Source organism: Uloborus diversus, chromosome 10 (genome assembly GCF_026930045.1).
Source record: "Uloborus diversus isolate 005 chromosome 10, Udiv.v.3.1, whole genome shotgun sequence".
In the NCBI taxonomy this organism is placed as follows: Eukaryota; Metazoa; Arthropoda; class Arachnida; order Araneae; family Uloboridae; genus Uloborus; species Uloborus diversus.
In genome coordinates this window covers 73,157,478-73,169,692 of record NC_072740.1, presented here as the reverse complement: position 1 = coordinate 73,169,692, position 12,215 = coordinate 73,157,478, and the positions used below count along the sequence as shown (strand labels likewise).

Here is a 12,215-nt window from a genome sequence, read left to right as displayed (position 1 = left end):
GTAGTACTTGATTCGATTATTTCAGAAAGGGCATAAGTCCAACTAATGCAACTTTTCAGGAATCAATAAAACGTGATTATTTCATTCAGAAATGAACGAAGTTTTACGAAAATTTTTATGAACTAATCTAGCCACAAGTAGGATCATTGCCTCACCTTAAATTACGTTTCATTTCATCACTGAAATTATTTATTTATTTATTTTTTAATTTGACATTTTTTTCTTTCTGCACTAAATATCCTGAAAGACTAGTTTAGAGTGATGAAAATGTAAATCAAGGGAAAGAGATTTGTTTCACACTGATTTATGACAATAAAGAATGACATAGCATAATGACAAAAATATTTAGTGAAGTCCATATTCATAAATTCATTATCTTAAGAAAATACATCGTGTATTTTCCTCTTTTTCTCGTGTTGTTTAAGTGAAAAAATAAAGTCTGGTGTAAAAAATGAAAAAAAAAAAAAATACAAAAACTAACAAACTGAGATAAAAAGCAAATGTTTTACGTGTGTATAAAACTATTCATATAAACTGTATTAACTTTCCAAAAAAAATTATGGACTTGATGATTTGTACGTGTTGTTGCGGACAATCACGCCCGCAACAAGTACAAATCAATTTTTATGTAGAAAATTGGATTTAGGTTTTAAATTGAAGTATTTCATCCAAAAAATTATAAATTGTATATTAACTATATTTTGATTCAAGAAAATTGACTATAAGTAACAATGTTTGTACTCAAGGTTAAAAAGAATACATATTCGGATTGCTGACACATTCGGATTGGATCAGCATTCAAAAATATTCAAGAAATAAAAATTTATTTTTAACCGACTTCAAAAAGGAGGCGGGTTATCAGTTCATACCGTATGTATGTTTTTTTTTTTTTTTTTTTTTTTTGTCCACTCACAGCGTTTCACCTAGTGGACCAATTTTGATGATTCTTTTTTTAATGGATAGAGGATGGCTCAACTTAGGTAACATTACTTTGTTTGGCCATATTTGTTCTTTAGAAAAACAGTTATGCTCAAAAAACAGTAAATTTCATGCAATTTCCCTATTAAATGATTAAATATAAAACCCATTGTTAGAAAAGTTTGGTGCCATACAACTGTAACATTAATAGTAATTGTAGTGATAATTTTGAATGAAGGCTTCTCTGAAGCAAGCATTAAGTATTTTCAGTGTCATTACTCTATCGTGGGGGTAAACCTAACCTGGAAGCGAGGTAACGCAATGATTAGGATCTGCTTAGCCTTCACAATGCTACTAGGTTAGTTTTGCCTCAACTATATATAGAAGTATTTTTATTGTTATAATCTATGCCAATAACAGATGATCTGAGCTAAGTAAGGAGATACAGGTTTGCATAAAAAGCAATTTGTATGCTGTGAAATTTAAATTAGTTAGGGAAAACGCAATATTAAAAGTGTTGTAATTAAATTAACACACAAATGAATTCCAGGGACAAAGATAAATTTTTAGTGTCAATCGCTTATTTTAAGTATGGAGCATTTTTATGAAAAAATAAGGTGAAGTTTCGCTATGGATAGTAACTTCTTAATATTTCTGAAATACATTTACACTAAAAAGAATGAAATAAAAAATTTTTGGAAAAAAATAGAACCGACTTCAAAATTGCTCTAAAAAGTGAAAAATAATTTTATCCTTTAAACACCAACGATAATACTTTTAAACGTAATTTTTGAAGTTGACGCAAAAACGATAGATAAAATCATTCACAGCCATAACTTAACTGTCGGTTCTATTTTTTTCCAAAATTTTTTATTGGTGCAATTGTTTTATTGAGCCGAATGTTTTGTAGCATGCGAATATAAAATAATGAATAGTGACATACATTTTGCTTGCTTTAGCAGACTCAAACAGTTCATTTATTTATTCAAAATGTAAATAAAAACATAGGACCAACAAAAGAGAGATTGTCGGATGTCTTTAAATCCGTCAGCTCATTTCATTTGCATAAACAGTAATCCTTGTAATCCCGAAATACGTGACTACATTTTTTTATATATTTATTTATGTATTTATTTGCGCTAATTTTACTTTTTTAACGTTTTAACATAAATTTTATTTATTTATTTTTTTTTACATGAAGGTATAAATTTATTTCTTAACCTCTACTTCTCTGAAAAGCTGCCAAATATGGATTTTGAACTAAAACAAAATTGCATTTCAATATAAACTATAAATATTTTGCTACATAAAACAGTAAGATTTTTATTGATCAATTGATGTTTATTAAACAAGGCATATGACGCTCACCTTAACACACAACTTAATGTTTTAATAAACAGTTTTAATTTGAAAATTTATTCCTATTATTTTTTTTTCATTTGCAGAAATAATAATTTTTTTTATTAGTTTAAAATAAAATGATCACCAAACACTTTAGAAATACGTTCATTTTTAATAACTATTCATATTGATGAAAGCAATGGTTCAACAAAAGAAAAGCTGCAGAAAAATCCGCTTTCGAAAAAAAAATGCGTTAAAATCTTCCCCCCCCCCCCCCCCCCAAAAAAAAAAGAAGAAAAAAAACGTCTTCCCAGCTAGCACACTTTGTTTCCTATAAACGCTGCAAAATGGTTGTTAACGTTGCGATACCCATGTGAAAACGTTTGAACGTCATGGGCCCTACTTAAGTTAAAATCTTTCAGAAACTTTATTTAAAAACTTTTGACTAAAACTAATTTAAAGCATGACACAAAAAAGAGACAAAAAACAATAATTGCTCACCTAAAATCCAGGGATGTTAAAATGATGATGTAATGTTGATCATGAAGATTGTTTTGTTTTTTTTTTTCTTTCTTTTCTTTTCTTTCATTCAACTAACAAGTCCGTACGCTGAACTAAATTGGACTGAAATAATGGGGGATACCCCATCCCTCCCCCTCCTCCCATACTTCTTTGTCTCACATTCACTCTTAAATAATGCTGGCAAAAAACGTAAAACATTGTACTGCCATCCATATAGTGCCCTTCCTTTGTTAATTGTTTTCCAGTCCTAACAGTATTTAGTTGCATCTAAGGATAGCTAAAAGGGGAAGAAATGAAGTCCGAGACTCATCATTTCAGTCCAATTTAGTTCGGTATTGTTAGTTTAATGATTCTTAGCAGTATAACATGTCTTGTTATACTTCTAGGAAGACTTCTTATACTTCTAGGAACCAAACATAACGTTGAAAAACGAGAACAAAGCAAGGACTCTCCTGATAAATATGTATAAAAGAAAGAAAACTACTGAACTTATTCAAGATCAAATACTGTTTTTTTTTTTTTTTTTTTTTTTTTTTTTCCTGTTTCACGCTTTCACTTTTTTTTATACAAAGTGACAAGAAATAACTTTGACACTCATAATACATTAAAATTTTAACACTAATGAAAATATTACGACCAAACTTCAATGTTAATGGGAATACATTATTGCCTCTAATATATTTGCAAATTTTCATAGTGGCTACCTTTAACCTTAATACAGAGCTTCAAACGTGTCACAAAATTTTCGGCTATGGAGCGCAGCTCACTTACTGATATTTTATCCCATAAGGATTTCTTTAGGGATGCCAAAGTTTTATGAGGTTTTGAACACACCCTTGTCTTCAAGGTGGACCGAACAGAATAATCCAATGGGTTCAAATCTAAGGATACGGTGGCCATTCTTAAACTCCAATGAAGTATGGAAAAAGTGCCTCGCACCAATTTTGAGAGCCTTTAGCTCTGTGTGCAGGTACGGAATTCTGTTGGAAGATCCATCTTTTGCGTTTTTGAGAAAAAAGAAAGAACTTTTGCGATCATGCTAAGACATCATCTTCCAAAATGAGCTTGCGATATGTTTCTTGATTAATCTTTATCCCTTGATCCAAAAAAACAAGTGATGTTTTCCGACTAACACATATCCCACCCCAAACCGTTACAGATTGGGGTCTTTGACTCCGTTCAAGAATGCAAGAAGGTCTTGGAGATAAGGGCGAGTGCTAAATCTCATAAAACTTTGGCATCCCTAAAGAAATCCTTATGCAAAAAATGGGGTAAAATATCAGTAAGTGAGTGGCGGCTCATAGCCGAAAATTTTGTGACACGTTTAAAGCCCTGTATTAAGGCTAAAGGTAGCCAACTTTGAAAATTTGTTAATATATTATACGAAATAATGTATTCGTATTTATTTTGAAGTTTGTCATAGTATTTTCATTAGCATTAAAATTATAATGTATTATGTGTGTCTAAGTTTATTTCTTGTCACCATGTAGAAATTTTTATGTAGAGAACTTTACATATTCAGAAAGTTTAAATAAGAAATGTTAAAGAAAAATGTAATGCAGGGTAAATGACTAGCTATGGGCACCCAACCAGTAATGATCAGGTTTGTCTTGCATTTTCAACACCAAATTTGCAATTGATATTCTAGGATCACCATCTTGGATACTCAAAATAACATCTTTCAAGCACACTCACACTACATATTTTAAAAACATTAGCTTTTATCTTCAGTTTAATTTGTTATTTATATGCTTCTAAATGATTGTCTTGGAATTTTAGTTTTCTAATGGTTTTGCTTTTTATAGGACCTTTTTTTTAAAAAATCAGATCGCAGTTTTATTGATACGTAATCATTCCTTAGCTTTTTTTCTATCGCATAGGCGTATTTTTACCATTAAATACGATCTAAATCAGCATTTTTCCCCGGGTCACATAAGCATTAAAACTATTTATCATTTGCCGCAGCTTAAATATATAAAAAAAAATTAACGTAGTAGTAAAAAAATGTTCTTTGACCTGTCGTTAAATTAATCCAACAAAGTCCGATGAAATATTTCGGTAGGAACCCAAGCCGAATATTGTGAGGAATTTCCAAATTTAAGAGCGAAATTATCAAAATCCTTATTCACAATGAGTAATGTTAAATTTATTTCACGAGGGGCGCAAGCCCCTTCGGCCTCGGCCTTGATATGTAATGAGGCACAGCCAGTGAGGAAGCTATGGGCAGGGTTGCCAGACGTTCCGGATTTCAAGGGACAGTCCCGTATTTTGAAAAGTTGTCCCGCGTCCCGGAGACCTTCCATACGGGACGGCTCTAAAGTCCCGTATTCCGGCTAATAACACTATTTTACAAAACGAGATATTATTTTAAAGGGAAAAAACAACAAAACATGTGAAAAAAAAAGAGCAAAAAGAAAATAATTTGGCAGCAAATGCAAATATTGTTATCGTTTTTATTTGGTTCGTATGTTTTTCTTTTGGCGGCAGACCATGAGGCTTACTCATTCAGATTTCCACATTGGCTGGTGTGGAATTAAAAAATAAATTTTGCTCCATGATTCCTTCCATCACTATTTTTGATGAAGTAGTCACATTTAACTAGAAAATTTTTCGATTGCACTGTTTCTCTTATAGCAAACACAAGTAAAAAACTAGCTAGCACCTGTTCCTACCAACATCGCTCTGTTGTACACTGACCATCGTTGTATTGCTTGCTTTATTCTCTGAGATTTAGTTCCTCCAAAATTGTGCTCACCCATAAACATACTGAGAGGAATCTTCGGAAAGCTATAAAAACATTGTTGTTTATCATTCCTTAAAAGTACACCATAACCAGAAATTGCACTCAATCTCAAAAAATATCCCCCCCCCCTTTTCACTTCTAGAAGCATGTCCCGTATTTACTGTTTTTACATCTGGCAACCCTGGCTATGGGGTCGAAATCCCCCCCCCCCAGAATCCTTGGTTTTAACACATATGCCAGTCTTAATACGGCAGTTTATATACATACAGTGAAATCCCGTTACAACGAACTTCAAGGGACCACAAATCTTGTTTGTTATAAAAGGAATTTCGTTGTAATGGAATTCAAACAACCTAATTTATATTAAATGGGGACTGAATAATTTATTTCGCTAAAACGGACATTTCGTTGTATCGGTATTCGTTGTAACGGTATTTCACTATAAGTTAAGCTGTAACTAAAATTTCTTCTCAGAATTTACTTTCTGGCTGCGCCATATTGTTCATAGAAAACGGTAGTTAGTGGGTATGGGATTTTTATGTAGTCTAATTTCAGTCAACTCTCTTATTTAGCAAAGGGGGGGGGGAATTCTTGAATAATTACATTCAGCTAAATAGTGAAGCAAACTAAGTTGCTTTTAAAATTGATTTCCCTACATATAAAATTAATTCACCTTTTCCATTTTGCAATTTTTATGCTTTGAAGAATTTGTAATAGCTAAATGATACGAGCTGTTTTCAGTTTTATTTTGGTTCATTCTTTCTTTTCATTAACATTAGTTTGATTTTTTTTCAGTTATTTACTTTACTACGATTATTGTTAATTAATTTATTTATTGATTTTTTTTTAAATTTACAACCTTGTACAATTGAAAAAAATGGTTATGTTTTGTTAGCCAAGTAAAACTCGAAATACTATAAAGTCAAATTCCCTTAGGGCGTATTTCATAGAAATTATAGTCAAACTTTAACATAAGAAACGGGAGCTTTTTTTTAATCAGCGACTCAACTATTAAAAATAAAAAAGAAAAACAACACACACACACACACTTTTTTTCAAATATGTTTAGTTTTAAAAGTAAACAAATGACAGAGGCATCAGTTCAGGAAAATTTATTATACATTATTTATCAATTTATTTTATAAAGGTTGTGCCGTAGTTCTTAACAATTCACCTTACTGCATTCTAATTAAATAGTTTATTCAAGCTTAAATTAATCACAGTAGATGTCAATTAAAAATGAATATTTTATTATCATTCAGCCCATCATAACTTCCATGTTAGCTGGTGAATGCATTAAATAATTTTTATTTACATTTTCTCAAGTCTTACGGTACAATTCGTTAAAGTTTCTGAATATTTTTACTCTTGAATTCTAAAGGAGTAAAAAACACACAAACATCAATAAATTTCGCTATCCACTGCAATGTGAGTTCTTAAATTGTTTCGTCGATTGCTACATAGCAAAGCAATTAAAAGAAAAAAAAGTTTATTAATGTCATGCGCAATAAAACTACATATTTGACTTACTCATTGCGAGAGCAAGCGATGAGAGTACTGGATTCACGTCTGTTTACATCAGAATCCTTCCGTTTCCATGGTGATGGAAAATTCGACCTGCTGCCAACTTAAAGCTCATAATAACGCCTAAAAGCTCTCAGTGGCACGCAATGCACAGCTCCATCTCTTCCCTCCCCCCGTGTGCTATATCATACGTTTGGAATGATGTCGATTTTTTATATTCATATTTTTTTTCACATACCTTGTAGCAGCTTTAATATAGAGCAGTTAAAATTATTTTACTTAGAAAAATAATTTTGCTTTTGCTCGATTCGTGTATCTAGGAGAAAAAATAGAAGAGGCACAAAAATGAGTGGAGTTCTGATATTTCTATAATAAATGCATCTCACGTGCTGAGATTTCATGAAATAATTATTCCATTCTGAGTAAACTTTTTTTTTTTTTTTTTTTTTCTGAAATGTATATGAAGTAATATTTTGTGAAAGAACGGGAATGCATTTCAGATTGCTTTTAGTAATAGCAAAAAATGCCTTATTTTTAAAAACTTTGCCGAAATTTCTTGCATAAAAATTTAGTGGCTGTCTACATTACACCATTCAGGGAAAATTAACTTTCTTATACAATCAAAACAAGTGTCCGATTATTGTCAATATAGCGAGTTTTTGACATTTTCCATAAATGCTGATCAACTTCGTACATTTTTTTCTGCATATTTATTTTACACATTACATGTTTAAGGGGTTATTTAAGAGCTAATTTTAGTTTCTTTCATAGATATTTTAACCTAGCAATCGCATTTATCCTCGAGAGTTTCGCTTGCGTTTCGGTTTAAAAAGTTTTAGTACAACAAAAGTTTTATGTATCGCTCATTTGGAAAAAGAGTGTCATAATACGAAGAAGTGAAATTTTACAGGAGAATCGTTTGAAGTTGAACTTTTCAGACAATTTGCATTGAGAAAAGTAAGCTTGCTGTGCTCTCCGGTGGTTAATATTCGGGCAAAAATGTTATAATTTTCCAAAGAAGATAACGTCATTTGAAGGTCGTTAAGCGAAAAAAAAAAAAAAAAGAAAATTAAAAATATATTGTAGCAGTCTTTTTCCAAACGAGCGATATATATATATATATATATATATATATATATATATATATATATATATATATATATATATATATATATATATATATATATATATATATACACAAAGCCTTGCACTGATAAAGAAAATTTAGTTGGAAAAAAGATTTAAGATTTTAATAGATATTTTAAATCCATATAAGGGCTGTTATGACCAAACACTCTTAACCAAGGAGGTAAATTATTGCGAGACACGAAGTTGAAAATAGCTTGAATCTTCTCAGAACTACGAAAGGTACACACATATAAGTGTATTAAAGTTGTGAAAAAAACTTATTCAGATAAGGATCAAAGTTAAATTTAAAAAAAAGGAATCATTTTTAAAACTGAAGTATTCTTTTTTTTTAATTTAATGAATTTACTGAAAAACACCATGTTATATGTTCTATTCTATCTTAATTAATAGTCACAATTTCTCACTCAACTAACTCCCTTTGCTTTCTCATAAAGCTGAATGTGTTAAAAAATTCCGGTAAACAAATTATGCAACTACTACGCAAGAAAAAAAGAATAGTGTAATGGCTAATGGAACTTTATCAAGTGAAACAACACGAGTGTAATCACCAGTAAAAATAATTCAAAGAGAAAACCAATAGCGTAAACAATGAAACTTTATTAAAATAGGGGGAAAAAGAATAGTGTAAGCCTCAATGAAAATTTATGCAATTTAACTTTCCCCAGAGTTTTAAATTATTATCCAAAATTTGTTGTATAATCATCTAAAAATATCGATCGTTATTAAATAAAAAGGGGGAGGGGGTAATGACAAAAATAATGAAACTTTGGCATGATAAGCTCGTAAAATAATTCAAGAGTTAAGTGTATGAACATTGTTACGTAGCAATTATGAGAACCTGAGAAAAGTCGAGTTTGAAGCTTCTTACTTAATTTTTTAATTTTACTTAGCTTCATGCGTTTTTTTTTTACTGATATAAGAAAGGTTTTAGTGTAAGTTTTAAATTTTTCAGCTGGAAGTTTAGCTCTTGTCTCATCACTGAAAACAGATTTTTTCTTTTTTTTTTTTTTTTTTTTGAAAGGGTAGAGAATAAAAGCAGATAAAAAAAGAACAGCTGTATATTTAAAGAAAATTATAACATAGACATCCGGCTAAAAATTGCAATTTCTTCAAAAATGTAAAAATGTTACTTCACCATTTTTAGTCTTATGTCATATCACAAAACTACAATAATCTGGGACACATGCTACAACTTGTTGCTGAAAATAAATATTACGTGGTAGAAAAATATGTATAGTTCGTTTGAAAAAAAAAAAAAAAAAAAAAAAGTAAAAGAGGGAGTCCTTATGAATCATTAGTAGACATTTCTTATCCCAAACTCCTTTCATGTCCCGAATCGTTACATTTTATTTTATTCCCAAGTGCTTTGGTAAATATGATTTTGAGGCATGAAATAAAATCTTTGAGTTATCTCGAATAAAGATGTTCAGAGTTACAGATAATTTTATGAACATTATTTGGGACATGAAACGAAGGCCTTGAATTTGTTTGGAATAAATGTGATTTTATTGGTAGCTTTGATCCGACTTTTGATTCATCCTAAACTAGATGATCATATAAACGAAATTAAACTAAATTATTTACTGAGCATGCACGAGCAGACCGTTGTGTCTTTTTATAATTGCACATCAGTACGTTAAATTTTAATTTTATGTTGATTTATTTCTTCATATTTTTTCTAATTTACTTGGTTATTTACTTTGAAAAGTTCCAAAACTTGTATATAAATATGCTGCTTGTTTTCTATATCAACCGACCACAAAAAGTAAAATTGCGAAGCGTAAATTGCATGTAAAAGGGACTAATGAGATTTATTGCAAGTACTTCTTCGAAAACGATATTTTCTTCTTTATCTGAAGTAAAAATAAATGTCACTTCATGTTGAGGGGGAAAAAAATACCATTGTGCTAAGAAAAGTAAGAGTAACTGAGATTTAAAAAAAAACGTATAGTTACACTAATTTCCAAAAAAAAAAAAAAAACGCTGATACGTGTTTTATGTTTTCGGTTCCTTCTGTCGAATGTTTGACATCACATGTTTTGGCATTAAAAAAAAAAGTTCTTTGAAACACCGAAACATGTGTCTGCCTTTCTTTATTATTTATTTAGTTATTTTTAAAAACTAGCGCATACATAAATTTGCATAAGTTACTATAAATTTGCTACTAAAACTATAGTATAAGTACAAACGTTCTTACCTGATGAAAGCCCAAGTAAGTTTCGACTGTATGAGACGTATAAAATACTTCTCCGTCACACGTCAGGATCATCAAAAATCCATTTAGTGCCTAAAAAAGTAAATTTAGCCATTTCACATATAACATCACTTGATAAAATACTTATTAAAATGTTATATTACTAGCAGTTTGTAAATGACAAGATAAAAACTTCAAAAAAACTAAAATTAATCAGAAGAAAAGTTCAATTTTATTTCTGTGAATTTTATTGAAAATACATTTAAGTATGAACAGACAATAATAGCAACAAACATAAGTTCATCTTGCCTTTTTCGATACATTTGAGAATGAACGTTGTCATTTGATCTCACATCCCATCCGCTTTTTGTCGCTCCTAATGTAATCATTTACATTGATTAAAATTATTACCTCGGCAAAAGATATAATAGACAAAACGATTATTTGTTTAAAAACATTCTCAAAATTAATGGAAGATGGTACGTCAATTGGGCGTCGCAAATATAAAATGATCAAATATGTTTTGTACTAAAATATCACAGATATTGGATATCATACTTAAAATACACCGCCAGCTCAGTTATTCCATCCGAGGACTGCAGTTTCGTGCTGATTAGCACTCATCAGCCCGGAATTACCTGAGCTGGAGGCGATAAACCTCTTAAGGGAGCCAAGAGAGCCAAACAAACTGGTAGCTAATGTAGAGTTAGCGCACCAGACCGCAGCAATGGTACAGTTCAACTCAAAGATTGATGGCAAAGCATCGTATTTTGATGCTTCCATTGCTGCGGTAACTCATCTGGTGCGCTAACTCTACACTAGCTACCAGTTGGTTCGGCTCTCTTGACTGCCTTAAATGTTTATCGCCTCTAGCTCAGGTAATTCCTATTCCGGGCTGATGAGTGCTAAAAAGCACGAAACTGCAATATTCGGGTGGAATAACTCGGATGGAACTGGAGCTAGCGGTGTATTTTAAGTATTTCTGCCTTAGCCCTGGCTTAGAGCGGTAATTTACTACAAAAAATTGAGTATCATAGCTTTTTAAATTTTAACAATTGATATTTCAGCAGGAAACAGCTATTCAGTATGGTACTGACATATTGCAATTAATTTTATTTTTAAAAACTCATTTTTTTTTCGAAGCTCATCTTATAAATGATCTTCGTGACTGATCAGTGTCATCGAACAATAATCCGTGATTTCATCGCTTAGCTTGAGGAAATGGTAAGTGGGAGCAGTGGTTCCATTAACTCTCATGCAACCACTTTTGCTTATGTTGACGTGTAGTGTGTCATAAGAACGTACTAAGTGTAGTTCTTTTAGGCTCTTGATTTAATAGAACTTCACGCCAAAGATGATCCCTTTAGAAACAAATCGGTCTCTTGCAATCTCGGGGTTTTCTCGCGCAGCTGCTGATTCAATAAATCGATAGCAAATTATTTTAGGTTCTTTATTTTATGATCTAAGCAAAAAATACATTTAGTTAGGTTATTAAATTAATTTTTTTTTATCATTATCAATTTTTGCTTAATCAACTCAAAAAATCAGTAAACAAACTACGACAGCAAAAAGTATTATACTCTTGTACAGGGCCGGCTCCAGTAGTTTTGCCGCCCTACGCGATATTGACAAGAGCCGTCCCCTCCGCCCCATTGAATAATAATAATAGTAATATATTAAATAAATATAATATAATAAAAATAATAAAGTGCTTAAAATTAAAATGAGTTTCTAAGTAAAATTCCAAACTGGGTTAGCAGTCTCGAAAATTAAATTGAATTCCTAGTGAAATTCCGAACTATGTCTTGCATATCCAAGCACTGG

The 12,215-nt window shown here is 31.0% G+C and overlaps 1 protein-coding gene across 1 annotated transcript in view; it reads right to left on the bottom strand.

The window, feature by feature from the left end:
- LOC129231378 (aryl hydrocarbon receptor protein 1-like) overlaps positions 1-12,215 on the bottom strand; it is a 198,980-nt gene that overhangs the window by 22,516 nt on the left and 164,249 nt on the right. Inside the window, exon 4 of the mRNA XM_054865675.1 lies at positions 10,395-10,484. Within this exon, the coding sequence (XP_054721650.1) occupies positions 10,395-10,484 (90 nt within the window). The remainder of the gene's footprint in view (positions 1-10,394; positions 10,485-12,215) is intronic.